Source organism: Dreissena polymorpha, chromosome 8 (assembly GCF_020536995.1).
Source record: "Dreissena polymorpha isolate Duluth1 chromosome 8, UMN_Dpol_1.0, whole genome shotgun sequence".
Taxonomy (NCBI): domain Eukaryota; kingdom Metazoa; phylum Mollusca; class Bivalvia; order Myida; family Dreissenidae; genus Dreissena; species Dreissena polymorpha.
This window is the reverse complement of record NC_068362.1, coordinates 54508768-54531454: the sequence shown is the minus strand read 5'-3', so window position 1 is coordinate 54531454 and position 22687 is coordinate 54508768. Positions and strand designations below refer to the sequence as shown.

General features: G+C 34.2%; 1 protein-coding gene across 1 annotated transcript; it reads right to left on the bottom strand.

The window, feature by feature from the left end:
* Positions 1 to 656: 656 nt before the first annotated feature.
* Positions 657 to 22425, bottom strand: LOC127842043 (homeobox protein ceh-22-like). The gene is made up of 2 exons (XM_052371360.1): positions 21646 to 22425; positions 657 to 3483 (listed from the first exon to the last, which is right to left on the bottom strand). Exons 1-2 carry the CDS (start codon positions 22244 to 22246, stop codon positions 2909 to 2911), a joined length of 1176 nt encoding a protein of 391 aa, XP_052227320.1. The 5' UTR covers positions 22247 to 22425; the 3' UTR covers positions 657 to 2908.
* Between the last annotated feature and the right edge of the window lie 262 nt (positions 22426 to 22687).

The following is a 22687-nucleotide window of genomic DNA, read 5'->3' as shown; positions in this document are numbered from 1 at the left end:
AACATAGACATACCTAATTAATGTGGATTTATAAATGAGTCGCGTTCTGAGAAAACTGGGCATAATGCATGTGCGTAAAGCGTCATCCCAGATTAGCCTGTGCAGTTCTCACATCAGGGACGGCACTTTCCGCCTATTCTAGATTTCTGCTAAGAAGAGACTTTCCTTAAACAGAAAATATCATAAAAGCGGAAAGTGTCGCATGCTTATAGTTAACAGATAAGTATTTAGCCTTTTGTTTTGAGTTCATGTCGATATTACATGTTCATACATTGGATTATGGCCTTTGCATTGCATGAATGTTTGTACCGCGGTCGTTTTTTCTTGTGTTGATAGTTTATAAAAAAATGTATCTATATGTGATTGTTAAAACGTTGATCCTTTTATGTGTTGTCTATTTGTTTTCATTGCAGTTCCAACTTGTGCAGTACATGTCACAAGAATGTTTATCCATGTTTTTGTTGACGGAAAAAGCGCAACCCACGATAAAGTTCGGGCTTAAATAAATAATAAATTGCTGTTATGGCTGTTTGTGTTACTGCTGCTTCTGCTACTGCTACTGTTACTGCTGTTTCTACGCCAAATAAAGTCACTGTCGAAAGTGTTTGTGATATATTACATTTCACTCGGTAGTGCAAAATAAGAGTAAAACGCGGTTTTATTTGGAAATAACTTTATTGCATATATAATTGTAAAATAAACGTCATAAAATCATTTTTAAGTAAAGTATATACATTTGCACAAAATATACAACAATTTGCCATATAAACAGACAATCTAACGAATGGAAAATGATATAATATTTAGGCACAGCATTGCATACAAAAATCAATAACATACATCAAAATATGTCCGTCATACTCGTACTTTGAACGTTATCAAAACATCCAAATTATGGAAACAATCGTTCGATCTTTGTTACATCAAGGGGCCTGTTTACAGATTGATGACTGACAGATTCCTAAAAACATAATGAGTATGCACATATAGGAGAGACATTGCACTCTAGCAATAAAATTACAAAAATATAACAAAGTAAATGTCGGTTCTTAAATTGCTAATAAACAACAACACAAACAACATTTTAGCAATATAGCATATCCCAAAAATATAAAGCCCCAACATAAATTGACATTATTGAAATATTTAAATGATAAAGTGTTCAACCATGGTACATTGTATTATGTTGAGTGTGTCTTGTGTTTCATAAAGAACACGCGGATCTTTAACCCATTTATGCCTAGTGGACTCTCCCATCCTTCTAAATTGGATCAATTGATTTCCAAAATTAGGGTTTGTCTAGTATATGTATTGCTTTATTTAGAATATTTCCTACAGAAATTCCTTTAAGCAAACAGCGCAGACCCTGATGAGACGCCGCATCATGCGGCGTCTCATCTGGGTCTACGCTGTTTGCCAAGGCCTTTTTCTAGACGCTAGGCATAAATGGGTTAACTTCTAGGTAAAATTAATAAACAAAGAATGACCGAGTGGTAAAAATCCTTTATCCCATGGTCAAAGATTTGAATCACATAGTAATCGTTTTAAAAATAAAAAAATTCTTTAAACTTCCACAGGTCATTTAACACTTAAACATCAACTCAAATCTCAAATAAAGTCATAAGTAATTAATTACAAATAAGTCAGTGTGTTCAAGCGTTGACAAAATAAAAATATTGTTTCAAACAGCAGTTAAAGAACTTTTTACTAGGATAGCTTTGAAAAGAACATAACAAAACTATACCCAAAAGAACGTGATATTTTATTTATTCAATAAATTAATAGTTGTTAAATGTTAGAAAGCAAATAAAATGATTACATTATGTAATTATCCACTTAGATTGTTATAAAATATAAACAAAAAACATTAAGTCATTATTGCGATAAACCAAAAAATTCAGAAACAATAGTTTCAAAACAATGTACATGTGTACTTAGGCCTTTAAAGTCTCAAAATTCAAGAGCGGAGTCAGGAAAGAAAAAATCTACAAGGACAAATATTAATTAAATAGCACAATAATAACGCAAATACATCCGAATATTTGCGAAATGTCCATTAATATAAATTACAGAAACTCAACATCCTGATCAATAATAAAATCGATATAGTAGATTAATATAGACTGAAAAAAAGTTTACCATTTTACATTTTGAAACTTTGAGCAGCGTAGAAATAATTTAAGATAATAATGTATACATTTAAACTGTTGCTACCTGCGTTTGATGTGTAATGAACAACCATATTAATTGTTTACCCTCTTTTTTTCTAACAAGCATTCCAAAACATATGGAATATGGGCATGAATCAAACTGAATGTGAATTCTCAACCATAAACAAAAAGAATATACATGTACGTATTATCTTTATTTTCATCTTGTTTAAGGAAAACTATTCATTTTATATTAAAACGCATATATTTATACTGTATTTCTGCGCTATAAATTGTATTTCTGCAACATTTAAAAAACGTGTTTATTTACTTTTTCCATAACATACACTGAATATCAACATCAATATATAATTTATTTTTATATATTGGTAAAGATAATATAAAAAAGCAAACATGTACAGAGTAGAAACGTTCGGCTGCGTTTAAATCTTATCAAAGAAAAACGCGTTTAAAAATAAATGTTACAATATTATAGATATAATTAGGGACTAGAAATCATTGGCACATAAATTTATTGCACCCGGGTTCCTGTACACACTCCATAGTTTAATAATCAATCTTGGCGCCGACGATAAAAAATTCATCCACACCTACAGCTCGGTTTACCATTTGACTAGCATAGCAATGTGCACTAGAACCAATTCAATTGTAATGGAGGATTTGGATGATTGGTTACATCGCATATCTTAAAATGACTTTAAGTTTATTGACTTAAAAATAAGTCATTTCTTTCATTGTCACCAGGCCCGGATTCCTGCTTGGTGCATAGGCTGCTGGACGTAACCCCCACCCTGGGGCGATATCTGGTTGACCCCCGGAAGCGAGCCCATATTAACACTGTTATATGAGGGCGCGTAGGAGTTAGAGTAGCCGGGGAACATGTTCACGTTATAAGGCGCGCCCGCGTATGATGGGGGCATGCTGGTACCTAGCATACACGGTTTCCCGTCTCTAACAGTCACTGTGACGGGCGCGCGCCGTGGAACAGACATTGTGGACAACTCCAAGTTTCGGTCAAGCTTTTGACGCTTGCACTTATAGCGGCGGTTTTGGAACCAGATTTTGACCTGGGTAGAGGTGAGTTTGAGCATGTTGGCGAGCTGTTCGCGTTCAGGGGCCGACAGGTAGCGCTGTTGCTTAAAACGGCGCTCGAGTTCGTACACCTGTTGTTGCGAGAACAGGACTCGCGGCTTCCGGCGCTGCCGCGACTTCATCTGGTTATCGCCTCCGGAATTGGGCTCCTTCTTAACGCCGCTCGAAGCCTCCGACTTCTCTGACTCGTCGTCGTCGTGGTCTGCCCCGTCTTGAGAATCTGAATAATACAACACAATTTCATGGGTGCATTGTACATATATTTTTTTTATTCCCATTTATCAAAATGATTTACGCTATTATATTGAAATATAGCATAAGCATGAAGTTATTTTTAAATTTAAAAAATAAAGACCAAAACTAAGTTAGCAAAGACAAGTGATGATGGTGGTATAGGTGGTGGTGATGATTGTGTAGGTGGGTGGTGACGATGACAACAGTGAAAACACGATGGTAATGATGCTGAGTCGAAGCAGGAAAAGAAACAGAAGGGAAAATAACATAACGAACAACGCTCGACACAAAGCTTTTAAATCGATATTTACGAACGTCTTTTCGCCCCGTTTGTAGGAGACCAAAAATTGTAAAAACTGCAGTAATTAAGGTGAAGACACTTCGCAGAATCAGCTGTGGATTTTGATGAATTGCCTCCCGATGTAGGGCTAGGAATATTTTAGTGAGGGTAAGTTTACGCAGGCATAAATATTTGTCTTGGTTTATTTGTCTGTTGTAACAAAACCAGCTATTTCGGCTCCACTCGGCCGATGCCAGAATGCCTCAATGTAACAAGGATTGCTCTATACCAGTACCGGAATGGCTTAAATTCCCTACGTGAATAATTGCTTTTCAAATATATCGCGTACACTTTTGTTTCAAATTAATATCTTACATTTAAGTTTCGTTTTTCGAAATAAAGCATTTGCTTAAAGCGTCGTCCCAGATAAGCGCCACATAGGCTTTTCAGGGACGACACTTTCCGCTTTTATGGAATTTTTCGTTTAAATGAAGATTCCTCTAGGCAAAAATCGAGTTTAGAAGGAAAGTACCGCTCCTGAATTGCCTGTGCGGACTGCACAGGCTTAACTGGGATGACACTTTACGAACATGCAATAAGCCCAGTTTACACAGAGCGCGGCTCATTTAACCCTTCACCACTTAGATACGTATTTTAACCTTTACCACTTAGATACGCGTTTAACCCTTTACCACTTAGATACGTATTTTGACGCAGTTGTAGTCCCTTAAAAAGTTCAATTTAAGTTAAATCCTTTTACTATATTCAAGTTTTAAAGGCTTCATTTCCAACTCTAAGATACTAATGAACAGCAAACAGCATAAACCTGAACAGACCAAGAGTTACAAGCAGGCTGTTCCGGGTTGATGCTGGTTGCACATAGCCCTCTTAACTTTGTTTCCGAGTGGGGAAGGGTAAAGCTATGTAGCCGAACAGTCTCAACAATTAACCCGTGTACATAGTTGTGTTAATACTGGCTATAAAGTTAACAGATAAAATCCCGATCGTTGGCATTATCCATTAAATGAAATAGATTGCAAATATATCATATACACGTTACGTCGATGTTCTATTTTTTTCATTAAAACAATTGAAATGAAGAGTCAATAAAATATAACAATAAATTTTAAAGAATAACGTAAACTACATGTATATATTGTCTGCTATTTGGGATTTTGCCTTCTTATTTGACACCCTTAAATGTATTGTTAAGTCATTGAGGCCCTGTATAAAAACTGATAAAATTGCAAGAACAGCAAAACAATTTTTATTTCTATTTATTAATTGGGAAACAGGATAATGCGAATAAGATTCGAACTTTTACATTAATTTATTATTATTTTGCAATTATAAAAAAACGTATTGTTTTATTATCCACTGACATTGCATTGTCTATATCAAATAGTGTATGCATCAATAAAACCAAAAAAACATCTTTTAAAAATATGTACATGTTATCATCTAAAATTAAAACAATGCTTAATCTTATTTGAGGAAATGCTTGCGGAAACAAGACATACATTTTTCTCAGTTACAGCAAACAGTTTTATTGGGAATGGCAATTTATATTGTGTTCTCAGGAACAAATGAACACTTATAACTATATCATCACAAGTTCACTAACCCAGGATTTAATGACTTGGTCATCAATCCACTTTCCAATCATATAAATTACGTAAAACATTAATGAAATGATGAATGAGAACCAGTCAATCTTTGATGTAAAAATAACTATCAAAAAAGATATTTAACAAGTATAGGTTATTAGCGGTTTTATTGAAGGAACGCATTAATTGCTAACGGGGAATAAAACCCTTCTAAGGGCCCAGAAATCCCTCAATGAACCACATGAAATGCAATATGTATCCGGTTAAATGGTCTGATCGCTTGTAGGTGTGGGGAAATTTCGGTTGGGTCCCGCCCTTTTAGATGACATAAATTAAGCGACGCCGTCGACATTAATGTGAAAAGAACTCTTCGAACGATGGTTGGACGCATAAAGTTTATGTGTCATGAACATGATAATTATTATGTACATACAAATGCGAAAACACTTATGTTTTATCAATATAATCGATTTAAGTTGATCAGTTATTTCTTTTTCTTAAAAAGCGTTTTCGTGAAATATAAATTAATGTAAAACATTATACGAACAATTTACCAGCCAAAAAAGGCATTTTAAGTTAAAAAAAAAATTCTAAACGGGGCAATCAATGAACGTGTTAAACTGAAAATCAAAACAAAATAATATTTTTAAATGTACCAGAATAATATATGAATAATATATATGCAAGTATGTCACATACTTATTTTAAACAATGTCAGATCCCCTCAATTCCATAGAACCACATAGTTCTCCGCAATAGTAACAAAAACTGCGATGCATTGAAAAAAGTCGATGACGACCGGACACTGCAATGACAATCGAATGAGTCGCGTTCTGACAAAACTGGGCATAATGCATGTGCGTGAGGTGTCGTCCCAGATTAGCCTGTGTAGTCCGCACAAGCTAATCAGGGACGACACTTTCCGCCTTAATTGGATTTTTGCTATTAAAGAATAGACTTCATTTAAACGACAAATGTCATAAAAGCGGAAAGTGTCGTCCCTGATTGGGCTGTGCGGACTGCATAGGCTTATCTGGGACGACACTTTACGCAAATGCATTATGCCCAGTTTTCTCAAAACACGACTCGAATGTTATGTCGGCATGTGCGCCCACTTTCTGAAGTTGCTGTTGCTGATTTTGCTGACCAGTATCGCATGCAGCGATAAATAAAATACGTGTTATTTTAAGCATTACTAGTTAACGCCATAAATGTTTAGGTGTTTATAAGTTACATGTGTAGCTGTTCATAGACACTTGTTCTTTTACAGTGTACAATTTAATATTTTACCTTAATGCAAGCATCGAGAGTAACTATTCATTTAACCAGAATTTTTTGTCAAAACAAAACTAAGAAGGCCACTATCTCTTCGGTTCGAACATGGTACCGTCGGATACCTGTATTTAGGTGAACCACGAGTTTTCAATACATGAAAATTTACTAAAAAAAAGAACACACAAATAATAATTGTTCCATCGTTTAAGCAATACCAGCACTCTATAATTGTATAAGTTTAATACACACAATAACTCGTCAACGAAACTATATTTTAACGTTATTTCAATGTCCTTGATTTAAGTACGTTCCTCTATGTACACTGTATACGCTATTCGTTTTGTTTTATTACATGTGACAATACTTTGGAAAGTATTTGTCATCTTTGGAACATGTGCATTTATTTGTAATATATTTCAAATAAGTTTACACTTGATCTGCATTTACAAAATTAATCACGTATAACATTCGAACATTATTAACAACCGAGAAGCTTTATTCAAAACTATTTTTCGAATTCTAAAGTGTTAACGTTGGGAAAGTAACCAAATGATATTCTAGTAACTGATCGTTTCTTTCTTAAGAAATAAAGGTGTCACATCGTCCAAATCTATTGTGGTACCACCTGCTTATTAAATATAACAAAGTTATTTCGGCTAATTAAAGACGACAACTTAAGATATGTTGTATAACGCATTGTTAGAAAACCAATTAATACCAATGTAATATTGTTCAGTCGTTTGTTTATCGCTGCTTTATACTTAAAACATAAATAAGCGCCGCTGATGGTTGTTTGTCGTTAAAACAGTGCAATATCAACAACACGGTTGCAAGACATCTGGGAAATTACGTTAACTAGTAATACAGTTAGTAAAAGACCGTTTGCCTGTTTGATAACTGTCAATGTGAAATCACCATGGATTCATAGACGTCAAACTTGATCGAAATACTGTTTGAAATTCCTACTATAAATGAAATGATGCAACAATCAAACACTTGGCCAATAGAAATGCATAAATGTTTGCTCGTACATGGCAACCATAACTATTCAAAGAATGAATTGTTCGGAATCCCTCCCATCGAAACAAAACAAAACAATATGATCGTAAAAGCATGGATTTATGACGAGGTGGGAATATCTCGAAGTATTCTTGTATCCGTCAGATTAAATATTGAGCCGCAAACCATACTTGTGAGGATACTCTAAAGTGCAATAGTCTCACATATTTACAAAACAATATATATGTATGTGTTTATGTACTTTAATTATTCTAATACATTTAAAGTACGTATTTATCTCATTAAACAGTCGTTTATGGTATATATTTTTCACGATGTGTGTATATGTTAAATAATTGTACCAAACATGTGCAAACATTGTACAGTGCCGGTCGATATCAGTTATTCATTCAAATGTTAGTACAATCTATATCACATGCAAAAGTTTTGTCCTTGATTACCATTACTTTACTGCCTAAAGAAAATGTATTGCAACAAACATTAATTTTTAGTTAAGCCTTTAATCGAAACAGTTAAAGTAAAAATATAATGCTGACTTGTACGCACATACATAATAATGAAAATATTTTCATTTCATCTATCGTTTACTTCTATCAAAGCAGATGTAACGCATTCATAATTATATCTATTTTACTATTAAGTAGTATTACAAGCTTATATATAATAATGGACATTAATATATTTTAAACACTATTTTATCTCTAAATTAACCACCACCAACCCCGAACCCATCCCACAAACAATCAACAACAACAATTCCAGGTGTGTCCCCAATGTGAAACCTTATCATGACTGCACTCAACGGACAATAAGAGAACTGCGTGACCCTCACATATTTACCAAAGTCCCGTCAAATGGCGTACAACGCTGGTTTTATTGAGGCGGGACATGATAGCGACGTTCAAACAACCTTATGAAAATTTTGACTCTCAAAGATGTTATATTTCGTCACGCTTTATTAAGAGCAAACGGCACGCGGGATTTTCTTAGGTACTGCTCCTTGATCTTTGATGCTATCCTCATGCCGCCGAGGAAGTTACATGTGTGCGGCATTTCGTCTTCTCTTACTCTTTATGTTACACAGAGCGCGGCTCATTTAACCTTTCACCACTTAGATACGTATTTTAACCTTTACCACTTAGATACGCGTTTAACCCTTTACCACTTAGATACGTATTTTGACGCAGTTGTAGTCCCTTAAAAAGTTCAATTTAAGTTAAATCCTTTTACTATATTCAAGTTTTAAAGGCTTCATTTCCAACTCTAAGATACTAATGAACAGCAAACAGCATAAACCTGAACAGACCAAGAGTTACAAGCAGGCTGTTCCGGGTTGATGCTGGTTGCACATAGCCCTCTTAACTTTGTTTCCGAGTGGGGAAGGGTAAAGCTATGTAGCCGAACAGTCTCAACAATTAACCCGTGTACATAGTTGTGTTAATACTGGCTATAAAGTTAACAGATAAAATCCCGATCGTTGGCATTATCCATTAAATGAAATAGATTGCAAATATATCATATACACGTTACGTCGATGTTCTATTTTTTCATTAAAACAATTGAAATGAAGAATATAAAAAAGATTTATTATTGTATTCAGACAAATATATAATGCACATTTTCAACCACGTTGATTTTTTTCTTTTATTATTATTATTATTATTATTATTATTATTATTATTATTATTATTATTATTATTATATTGCATTTTATTTTTAATAACGAAATTATTATTAGTAGAAAAATAGTTATTGTTTTTGTTTTTTGCTGTTGTTATTGTTGTTGTTATAATAATAATAATACTAATACTAATACTAATACTAATACTAATAATAATAATAATAATAATAATAATAATAATAATAATAATAATAATAATAATAATAATCATCATCATAAAAGTAGTAGTAGTAGTAGTAGTAGTAGTAGTTGAAGTGGTAGTAGTAGTAGAAGTAATAATGATAATAATAATAATTATAGAAGATGTAGTAGTAGTAGTTGTTGTCGTTGTTGTTGTTTGTGTTGTTGTTGTTGTTGTTGTTGTTGTTGTTGTTATAATAATAATAATAACAATAATAACAATAATAATCATAATCATAAAAGTAGTAGTAGTAGTAGTAGTAGTAGTAGTTGACGTGGTAGTAGTAGTAGTACTAGTAGTAGTAGTAGTAGTAGTAGTAGTAGTAGTAGTAGTAGTAGTAGTAGTAGTAGTAGTAGTAGTAGTAGTAGTAGTAGTAGTAGTAGTAGTAGTAGTAGCAGTAGCAGTAGTAGTAGTTGTAGTAGTAGAAGTAGTAGTATAGGTGGTAGTAGTAGTAGTAGTAGTAGTAGTAGTAGTAGTAGTAGTAGTAGTAGTAGTAGTAGTAGTAGTAGTAGTAGTAGTAGTAGTAGTAGTAGTAGTAGTAGTAGTAGTAGAAGTAGTAGTAGTAGCAGTAGTAGTAGTAGTAATAGTAGTAGTAGTAGTAGTAGTAGTAGTAGTCGTAGAAATAGTAGTAGTAGTAGTAGTAGTAGTAGTAGTAGTAGTAGTAGTAGTAGTAGTAGTAGTAGTAGTAGTAGTAGTAGTAGTAGTAGTAGTAGTAGTAGTAGTAGTAGTAGTAGCAGTAGTAGTAGTAGTAGTAGTAGTGGTAGTAGTAGTAGTTGTTGTTGTTGTTGCTGCTGTTGTTGTTGTTGTTGTTGTTGTTTTTGTTGTTGCAATGAAATTTACGTTCTGCGGAAGAAGATTATGATGGAGAACAGGAAGAGGAAAAAGTAGTAGAAGAAGAAGAAGAAGAAGAAGAAGAAGAAGAAAAAGAAGAAGAAGAAGAAGAAAAAGAAAAACAAGACAAAGAAGAAGCTGATGATGATTATGGTGATAATGATATTAATATCAATCGTATAATTTCAAACTGGAATGTGCATGTATACAAACAAACCATAGCAACATTGTATTGGATGCTTCGATCTTATATTTTGTTTAAATTGTTGAATATAATCTCAACTTTCAGAAGTAAATTAATGAAATACTAAGCATATCTCCACGCGGGGTAGGTCTGCGCGTTAATAACCAACATCTCGTCAGATCTCTGCGGATCTCGCGAACAAACGAGGCGTGGATTGAAACCCAGTGTTCCTGCGTCGCTCACAGTGGGTCCCAACTATCTCTAGCATCTAGTTAGGCGCATTAAGATTAATATAATTTGTAAACGATAGCGACGAACATTTAGATCCGTTCCGCCGCGAACAAACCCCTGTTTTGATGTTGGGGATTCAAGAAGTATCGTGAGTTTAAGATCTGTCAGTAGCATGCGCATTTTATTATCTGTGTTTGGTGTTTTACTGTGTGTCCTAGAAAGAACATAAGCAGGGATCAATTCCTTTGAATGTCCGGATTGCAATTTATGTTCTCTTGTTTATTAACGACCGGTAGTACATGTATACATATATCTTGATACATATGAATGGTTGTTTTTTGGTGTCGGATGTTTATCGCATGTGTATTAGCAAAAACAATATGTCAGAGACACTCGCCTTGATTAAAATTTCGTTTTATTTGTTTATTTCTAATTAATTTCGCAGGTACTTTTCAAGTGCAGAACTACAAAACGGTATGTGTACTGGAAACTAGATCTATCTATTAAATTAAAAAATTTGGTGCGTTAACGCACTTTCAAAATTAAAATGTTGTTCAACAAAGGTCAAATTCCTGACAAGAAAAATGAAAACCCTTATGAAAAAAAATCCGTAATTTTTAATTCTCTTATTAGAAAATGTATTTTAAACGTTTACTCCATCGTATACATATTTTATCGGAACAACCTTCACTTCAAATTTATTTGAATTTGCGACTTTTACAACCAAACCTTTTTGACACCATTGCGTAAATAAAAACGCCTTCGTCAGAGACATTGTTCTACGATTTTCATACATCCAACAGAGTTCAAAGGCTCTGTAAAATACCAGAAAATTAAAAGAAATAAAGACAGCACGTTATCGCGTGTATCGCTGTAACCCAAAAATTTGGAATACGGTGAAGATAAGATCGCGACAACATGTTGCTACGTATATGATATGATTTTTCATCATTCCATCAACGTTAGAAAATGAATGTGGATGATAAATTTCGCCGACCGCAGTTTCGTTATATTAACCAACTGAGAAATCGTGAGAAAAATAAGTTTTATGGCTATAATTTGAATTCTACTGCGATTTCTACCTTACACGTATATGCATTTATTATCGTACATATTTTATTAATTATTATATTAATAAAACGCCCACATTTATTCGCAATAAGTGCGAGGTAAAAAGCTCCACTGAGATACCAATAACGATAAAAAAATCAAATTTTGTAAAATATTTTCATAAATTCATTAAAATAATTAATATAACTATTAATCTGCTACACAAAAATCTACCTAAGCATTATAGAATGCTTTTTTAATGTTCTTTAAGTTAAAGTTTGGATTGCGTCAATGAAGAAAATTCCCATATTTATCTAGAAATTAAATGCGTTGTAACTATCAAGAAAACAAAACGGTTTAAGTCCATATAAGTATGCATACAGCGCCAATGACGAAAAACCATATTCAGTGTACTTCAATATTTGGATGTAAAATTAATGTCGGGGAATGGTACATTTATTTAGATCAAATTTTTTTAGTAAAATTAAAAAATATATTATTTTTTTGAGTGATAATAATGTGGTTTACATTGGCAATACTTTTTAAACTTCTAATGAAAATCGGTTTTATTTTAAATAATCATAATAATAACCGGTAGCCAAGAATAATTATGTGATGATTTATGAGACAGCGTGTTCGTTTTCTATTCGAATTAAATGCTTTTGTTTGAACTCTGCTTGTGGAATAGATATTAAAAAATTAGCCAGTATAACACGCAATTATTAATTTCTATATGTTTAATACCGAACCTAAAGGGCCATTGGCCAGTGAATAGTTATTGCAAAAATCCAGAAATAATGGTATTTCACTTTACACTTTTAATTAGAAACTACGAGAGGTAAAAGGCATGCGGAATGATACATTTTGGTTATAAAAAAAAAAACAGGTCAACACTTCATATTCAGATTCGCTGAACAGGTCTTGAAGTTGCTCAGTTGTTCCTCTTATTTGTTTAGAGTTTCAGACGCCATTTATTTACCAAAAGATAATGAAGTGTCGCGAGTCCCGGATTAATTTCTTCTAAACCCGGTAAATAAACAAGTCGACAATCTGACATGCTAAAAGCCGGATCAATCGGTATTGTCCGCGACTGTCGGGGAGATTGATAAAACCAGCCATGGCATTTTTTCCAAAAATAATTGACAATAGAGTGTCTGTTACTTAAGTGGGTGACGATGTGACAGGCTGTCATATGAAAGTCTTACAGACAAACCACCCTCTGATAATTATTCACCGGGTCGCGAGTACGATTTCCTTCGTTAGATTTGGAGTCCGGAAACCAAAGGCAAAATCTGTATCCGGAGATAAAACTTTCCTTAACGTCTAATTGGTTCGAATATCGCGTGTGTTGTACACTCAGACATAAAGAAAAGCAGTAGAGTTTCTTATAATAAAACAAACATATTTCAGTGTTTTTATGTAATACGTAGAAGTAATGGAGACAGTTCGAACAGAGATCATTCTTTCTTTACACAGAATATTCAAAATATCTACCCTAAAGAACTTTCCTTAAACAGGTCCTTTTGATCTTTTATCGACCATGAATTCATAGACTTACATTTTACTAGTGTTGGGAAGAAAGTAACAACCATATATGACGAGATAAAACATAATCGGCGTATCCAATGAATGAAATAAGAATTTAAAAAGAATCTTCATGAACCAGACAGCTACCTCATACACACACCATTTTCTCTTCCCATACCGATGGCGAGCCCCGTTGTGAATTAATCGGGTTTACAACCATTAAAAAGATAGATCGGGATAAACGGCTTTTATTTAGTCTTATATCGCAGTAGGAAATCGGCAGATAATAGTCGGAAATCTACACGGAATCGCCGCCCTGCGTTCTCGGCGCAATTTTTTCGAGATATATATTCAATCCGTGCCGGTGGGCGGGTACGTTACGGAAACAAAGTTTTGTATTATAGTATTGCACATTCTGATTGTTTCTGTTACTTTATCTTTAAGATGTGTGTATTTGATAAAATTAAAAATATAAAACCAACGAGAGAAAAAATAAATAATAATAATAATAATAATAATAATAATAATAATAATAATAATAATTAATAATAATAATAATAATAATAATAATAATAATAAATAAGCTGTTGGCATAAAATTGAATGAAGCCACACACCAGATGAGCAATTTATAAGTATATTATTAGATATCTTTTAATGGTATCGTTTCAGTATCGCTGTCCTTTACTTGCGAATATATGCATCAAAGGGGGTAAAAATAGATACTTCTTTACGCAATCGATAACGTTATGACGTTGATTCATCCACTCCATTTCTTTTTTTTAAGGAACTTAAACCTGTATTTGAAAGATCTGTGTATTTAGATGTCATTGACAATAAAAAGCATAGAAACATGATTGCTAAAATACGTCAATCGTCACATAATCTGTTAATTGAAACTGGTAGACATTATAACATTATCAGAAATGAAAGAATTTGTACTTAAGGTAATCTTAACGATTTAGAAGACGAATATCACTTTTTACTAAGATGTCCATTTTATTTAGAAGAAAGATCAAAATATATATCAAAATACTATTCAATAAGACCAAGTATGCATAAATTTTTGAAACTCTTAAATAGTAATAATAAAGGTACCCTTCGAAATTTAGCAATTTACTGTTTAACATGTTTTAAGAAAAGAAATAATGTTATTTTTGTTTAACTCTACTTTTATAATGGTTATTTATTAACCGTTTGATATGAAATGAATATACTGTGTTTTAATCTGTTGACGCCAAATTTTGTTGACATTTTCAGTGTATTATGTAATTTATCTATGTATTTTTGCTGTTTCCTCTGTTGTTGTTTATATAAAGTTGAGTATGAATACTCAATTCAGTGTGTACATTAACACACAACACTCTCACGAGTAATTTATTATTATCTTTATTTACGGTATTTTTTCACGCATGTATGAATGGTTATATTGATCACGATGAGCTGTTATATGCTTAAGTGAATAAAATATTTGTTCTGTTCTGTTCTGTTATGCACATAGGCCCTTTGTCTTTTGTTCACGTTCTCGCTTATTACCATTTAAACGTGTGAAATTTTAACCACTTCACTTAATTTGCTCTAAACAATCACAATAAAGCCTTTTATAAACTTCCAACCAATATAAACTGTTATGTACTACGTTGCATCGATAAAAAAAAACACTTCAATTTAAAATCTTGTGCAATTAAAGATGAAGAATACACACTCGATGAATGTTCAATTAAGATTCTCAATCATTAAGTGATCGGTTCAATGGCCACTGAGTGTCTTATAGGATTAACAATTAAGTTAAGGTCCATCTCACTTATAACAGATTTCAAGACATACTTTTGTCATTAAAAATTCTAGTCCAATGGAAATGGTTATTTCCAACTATATGTTTATGTACTTTACTAACCCAACTGTGTGCCTGTACCGTTATTAAGAATCTTAATTGTATTCAAACGAAAGGCTCCCCTTTCAATCTTCTGATAGTTGAGTCCTGATCTGTGAAAAGGGGATTAAATGCATGTGCAAAATGTGCCGTCTCAGATTAGCCTGTGCGGACAGGGACGACACTTTCTGCTTTTGTGATATTTTACGTTTCAAGAGAGTCTCTTCTTAACAAAAGTCTAATTTAGGTAAAAAGTGTCGTCCGTGATTAGCCTGTGAGGACTGCACAGGCTAATCTGGGACGACACTTTACGCACTGTAACAAACAAACCTGAAGCCATGTTTGTTAGTCATGTATCGCTTCGAACTAGAAGTATTCTTTTTAAATGAAAAAGGTTTTGTTATTTCCTATAATATATACTTTTTTCTATTTTACTTTTTCGACAGGTCATACAAACTGTTCCGATTGTGTTGCCCGCTTTATCCGCAAATCATAATAGTGAACGCCTTTCAACTGTTGCACTAAAACGGCGCAAAAAATCTGGTTCTTAACCCATTTATGCCTAGTGGACTCTCCCATCCTTCTAAATTGGATCAATTTATTTCCAAAATTAGGGATGTCTAGTATATTTATTTCTATATTTAGAATATTTCTTGCAGAAATTCCTTTAAGCAAACAGCGCAGACCCTGATGAGACGCCGCATCATGTTTGCCAATGCCTTTTTACTAGACGCTAGGCATAAATGGGTTAAGAGCTTGTCACGAATGTTTGCGCGGCTAATACAATCTTGACTTGCCAACACCTTGAGAAGAAGTTGTGATAAAACGTCAAATAAATCCATAAAATTTAATATAAAGCTCATTTGAATACGGCAATTAGGACAAAAGTATAAATATCATATCTAAAATCATCCGGCAAAGGCAATTAAAATTGCAATTAAGATCTTCAATCTTTTGCATATTTCGTTGAGATTTAAATCAGTCTGGCTATATGTTATATTTCCGTCGATATCAAATCATGAGACAAAATATTGCGGAAATTCTGCGGTATTATACAATAAATTCTTGAAGGGGAGTCAGTCTTAAATGTACAAACCCGAATCAAATTTGTATTAGCACAGAACATTGGATAACACAGAGATTTTGATAAATACGTGGAGATGACGTAAATAGATTAGTTTAAAAAACAACATCAGAAAATTAAAATATCGAAGAGAAATGGATGCTACCAAATGTACGCATAGGTGTCAAACATTTAGTTGACAAGAATATATTAGACGCGTTCTGAGAAACCGGGTGTAAATGCATGTGCGTAAAGTGTCGTCCCATATTAGCCTGTGCAATGTGCACAAGCTAATAAGGGACGACACTTTCCGTTTTAAGACATTTTTTTGTTCAAATGAAGTATCATATTAGCAAATATCCAATTAAGGCGGAAAGTGTCGTCCCTGAAAGTGACGACACTTTACGCACATGCATTATGCCCAGTTTTCTCAGAACGCGTCTCATATTATTTTTTTCAATCGAAGGTGATAATCAGAAGTTTAGCTTATTGATCATGAAGCATGTTGCATATTAAAATAACACATCCCGTGGCTCTCTAGAGAGTTTGTTGGAATCGTGATTCCCCGTTGATCAATTACATATAACAATTCTAAAAAAGTATATTTGCGTGAAAACTTTAACATTCATTCTATGTGATAGAGATCAATTGTAGATTCGAAGGTATGATCTGGAATCTCTTTGCCATAAAATGATGAGTCGCATTCAGGGAAGACCGGGCTTATTTCGTGAGCGAACTGCACAGGCTAATCTGGGACGATGATTTGCGCGCTCTGGGTTTCAAAATGTGACGCAAGAAAAGGTTCTTGCTGTGAGTTGAGAACAAGTTGGCAATATGACAAAATCGCAATTGAAGCGACAATTTTCCTTATCGCAGACAAGTTATAAATGAAAAACATGAACAAACCGGACACATTTCCTAATGTATCAGCAGATTCGCGACACACTATAGAGAGCCAAATATTTTCCGTCTGAAACGCGCCAACTATAACTTTACGTCCGTATTAATGAGGGTTCATCCCATAAAGTTATAATAAACGTAAAACACGGACATGACGTTAATAACGTGATTATCCCTAATAAACGTAAATTGAGACCCACGTTTTAGACTGATCCGCGCGGAACCCTAGCAATATTTACGAGTATTTATAGCGTTGTGACCCCATAATCACCGCCGGTTCGCACACTGTAACATATTTTCGCGACAGGGATTCCCTTTCTGGTTCCGGATCATAATTAGAAACAGTGAGACCACGTATTAATTTCTGGGTTTGCACAGCGGATTCTAAACGGTTAATTCCATAGAAATGTCGAGTCCGTTTCTTGAAATCTCAAAATATTGTTTATAGCAGAAATGTTTGTTTTAATTTAGAGTTATAATTTGACAATTTCATCATTTTTCCGGCGTGGAAAACAATGCTGCCATTTCCGTGAATATGCGAAACACACAATCTATTAAGTATTCAGTTTTTCTTACAACTTTATGTCAATGATTAAAAAAAAAGAAACGTAATTAAATCTTTAACAAATTTGAAAATATATTTTTTAATATATTTCTTACTTAATATAAAATTGATATAGTGAAATGGCCAATTTTGCCTAGCGTCTAGATAAAAGGCCATGGCAAAGAGCGTAGACCCAGATGAGACGCCGAATGATGCGGCGTCTCATCTGGGTCTACGCTGTTTTCTTAAAGGAATTTCTGTAAGAAATATTCTAAATATAGAAATAAATATACTAGACATCCCTAATTTGGAAATAAATTGATTCAATTTAGATGGATGGGAGAGTCCACTAAGCATAAATGGGTTAAAGTAGAAATATCAAATCAACCGAATACAGTTTGCATAGGTTCATGTTACTAACCGTTTGAAAATAAATGGCTATTATTTCCGCCCAATACAGTCTGTAATCTCCATTTGACATACTGATAGCTTTTGACTCGAAGCAATGAAAATTACCAGAACAACGTAAGCTAGTCAACCCATATTAACCCATTTATGCCTAGTGGACTCTCCCATCCTTCTAATTGGATCAATTTATTTCCAAAATTAGGGATGTCAAGTATATTTATTTCTATATTTAGAATATTTCTGTATTGTCCTTTGTGGTAACCTTTGAACCATGTAGACATAATTCATAAAAACAGGTCTCCGCTTATATCAGATTGTAGCTCGCGGTTGCTAGAAAGTTTGCGAACGTATAACTTAGCGGTTAGAAAAAGACAGGCAAAACACAATCTTTGGCATTTTGATAATAACTTGGCCTTTCATACCTTTTTTTCTTGCCTGCATAGATTAGATGTTTGCAAGGTTTGTTTTAAATAAATGGCATTGAGAAATTAAGCGTATACTAATAACACTTTAGTATGAGATTGAAGTTAATTCATTTAATTAGAACTAGGGTGATGATAATTACACGTTTGTTGTGGAATTTTTTAAGGAAGATGGTACTAATTGTGATGATTATGACGATGATGTTGATTATTTTGTCGATAATACGTATGAAAATAAGGATTGTGATGATAAATAATGATGATGCTGATGCGGCAGCTGATAATGAAAATGATGAGGACGAGGGAATAATAAGTGATAGAAATGAGGATAATGGCAATGACTTTAGACGATACTTATTATTATCCCAAAAAGTGTGATGATAATAATAATAATATTAATGCTTGTGATGCTTTTTGAGGATGATGACACTTATTATAATGCAAAGGATGCTGATTTGCACGTGTCAGACATAGCAACGAAGATAGCAACGAGGATAGTGAATTTATTATGAAGAATCACAACGAAGATGATGCTTATTGTCGCGGTGTTCATGGTTGTACATACGTGTATAATGGCATCGATTATATATTTTTAAACACAGAAATATGAAACCATGGGCTATATTTCTGATCATTGTCATCTTCATATTTTATATCGTATGTACCGCATGTGTCTTTGTTTGTTCATATTAACGGGTCATTGTGTCTTTTATGCGCGAATTTTATTTCCGGACAGCACATTTTCCCACAGACAGTAATGTTGTCCAACAAGATGCACGTTGCGTGTACTTATGAACACCCACTGTTGTTTTCAGAAACAAGGGACAATATATCATTGTTGGGCGCGACTCGGCGACTATTTCCCCAGGAACTGTTACATTGTCTCTGAGCCATTCTGGTACGAAATGATTCGTGGACATAATGGCGGAGGATATGGCAAAATATGTGGACAATGATTTCTTTTATCTGAAAGTTATTGGCTGTTAAATGCTTGTCTCGATAAAAAAAAATAAACATTTGTACGGAATGTTTATGAATATATATAGATCATGTTATTTTGAGAAAAACCAAACACGACTTTATGCAAAAATTCTCCTACACTGCTTTATTAGATATGCGTATGGTATTTCGGTTAACGTTCCAATATTATTTATAATAACATGCAATCTCCTAAAAAAGGCGTGCCAATAGATATAGTATAGAGAGCCATTGAAAAACTTATTTTATAACTATTTCTATGCATATGATCGACTTTAAAGGCAGTATTTTCCATGACATTGTTTTCTTATTCAATAATCCAAGAATGTGAACGATTTTCTGCCAAATTAACTCAAACGTTTCAAACAAAATCTACCCCAGCAACGCATTCTGATTGGATTTATTACTATATTAATTCATTTATAGTTGAGATCCATATACATGTACTTAAATATGCCACGACTTAAACGTATTTTGTATTGTGAATTAAGAATTACATGTATACACATGATAACCGCCGAAATACAACGACACATTCAAACTGTTCTATAATTATTTTATAATTTTTCATACCGTACAAAGTAATGCAAAGCTTTAGTTGTCTTAAACTAGCCAGCGACTTAAATTTTTAAGATACAAGAATACGTGTAAGACTGGATTTTAAACTGTTCCCTTTTTTTTAAAGAAATATTTCGTGAATTGTGATCGTTCACAGCAGATATACGATTTAATCAGAACACGCTTTACAAAAAGAAAACAAGTTTCGTCCAGACCCACTGCGCGGAATGTAACTAGGAGACAGCTACGCGCCGGAAAGTGTAAATACTGGCTCTCTGGTTGTCCGACCCGGGAGTTATCAGGCACCCGGGCTTGCCAGATGGCCCGGCGTTGTGTTACTAAATACCTCGACCGTCGATAGCGAACCTTGTTCACAGGACCTACGTGCGACTGCAAACTATTAAGCGCATATACGAATGTAATTCTTGTTGTTTATGTGTATATTTTGAAGTTGCAAATAATGTCTGAATTATTGTTCCTCTTACAGATGCGTTTATGTTTTGACCAAATCTTTTTAAAATTATGCCAATTTAGCTTAAGTTAAACTGCTGAATAATAATTAATTAATAAATCGTTTGAGCAAAAATTCACAATGCTTGTTACTTCCTTTATTTAATAAAAACTTTACACACTATTATAACTTTGGTTGGTATGTAAGATTTTAAGTTATTTTTTATTTTATTTTTATTTAATTCCATTTGTCCACAGGTTCAGAGTAATCCAACGTTAATAACAATAAGTCCGAAACATCAGCGAAAGTGTGCAATACGTCTCTTTTAATATATAAGCGACGCGACTTAACCGTATACCAGCACGCACCATTATTCCAAGTGTCTAGTTAGAAAATAATTCGGGTTTTAGGAAACACTCTACTTTATAATATTTAAGTATTCATCTTAAGTCTAAAGTACTCACAATAGGTTGGCCGTATCAATAGCACATATCTATTTATCAGCTTACCTTTTCTAAATCTAATCTGCCGGTAAGAGCGTTTGAAGAGTGGCACTTAGAGGAAATATCAACAGATCAATTGTTTAAACTCGTGCATCGCGGGACCATGGAACACCACGATTGCACGTGCAACAGATGTACGTGCGATGTGACGTCATTAAGTTTATTGGTGTATTTGATTAACGATATTCTATTTAAAATTCTATGTATCAGATTATGTAGTGGGGTTTTTCTCTCCAAGTTCGAAAAAAAAACATTCATAAAAGTTCATATCGTTTGTTAGTTTTGCAATATCGATTTAGTTTATTTGTTTAATTTCTAAATATGTTTCATTTATCGATTTAGCAACTTTTGAAAACGCACAGGTTAGTCTTACTAGCTGAATTCTTGAGTGAGTCCTAAATAAACCAGAAGCTTTCCCACAGATTATCATAAATTGTCTAGGACACAGAATACATGAGGAAGTTTTTTATTCAAGCGTACATGCATATCCGTTTGAGAAAATTGCTACTAACCAACGGGCCTACAATTTAATTAATTTAATTTAATTAAAACGGAAAATTAACAGTTGTAAATAAAAATTACCTTTATCGAGCAAATGCTCGTCCGATGTTTCCTCTTTAATTAAATGAGGTGGTTGAAGGTTTGGCTGTTGGTTGGAACTCATCCCCGTCCCGTCGTCCATTCCCTGAGAGGACTGCCCATGGGACATGGGGTGGGACGGCCCGTGGATATCCTCATGATCGGACCCGGGGGTGGGGATCCCGGTGCGGGAGTCGTACCCTTCGTGTTTGGGCGACATGGAGGCGATGTGCGTGGGTAGATGCATTCCCGAGGAGGCGTGCATTCCGGACGTCAGTGACGACATTGTGGACACATTGGGGCTGCACGTGAGATTCGTGTACGTCGGCTGCATGGAAGGTGACGTATTGACGTTATTGCTATAGAGACACGAATTTCCGCCGAGGTTTCCCGGGGGTGCCGCACTGCCCCCTCCCATCATAGGCGACATCGGTTGTCCGATCTGGTCTGCGAGTCGCGAGCTCTCGTATCCATAGTAACCTCCATTGTTCATATGGAAACTATTAAAATCCATTCCATAATGCGCCGCTTGCTGCTGCTGTTCGGTCCAAGTCAAGATGTCCTTAACTAAGAACGGTGTTGAACAACTGTGATTCGAATACATAGTGCTTTCAAAGAGATGCGAATCTTGAAAATCTCAGTAAATGCCTATATCTCTACTACATAACCGAGAGCGTATATAACTTTGAAGATTTGCAAAAGTGGTAAGCACTTAAGACTTAAGCAACGTCGTTTGTGTGAAACTCATAAATTGTTAGTGTTTAAACATAAGGAGAGTGGTGTTTAAACCATCACCCATAATCTGTTCAGCCAATTCCGTCCAACCCGGAACAATGTTAAACTCCGCCTCACTTCGCCGCGAGTTCAATCAACCAATGGAAACGCAGGGGCGTTGCTTAGCACCGAAACCTGAAAGCGTAGAAGCAGCGCGAATATCTCGCAAAACCATAGAGATTGCGTACCATGTTTATATATTCTTTGTCAAAATTGTGATTTAAAATTAAGTATTTGCTAAAAGTCCACTTACGATTTTAAGTAGGCCTGC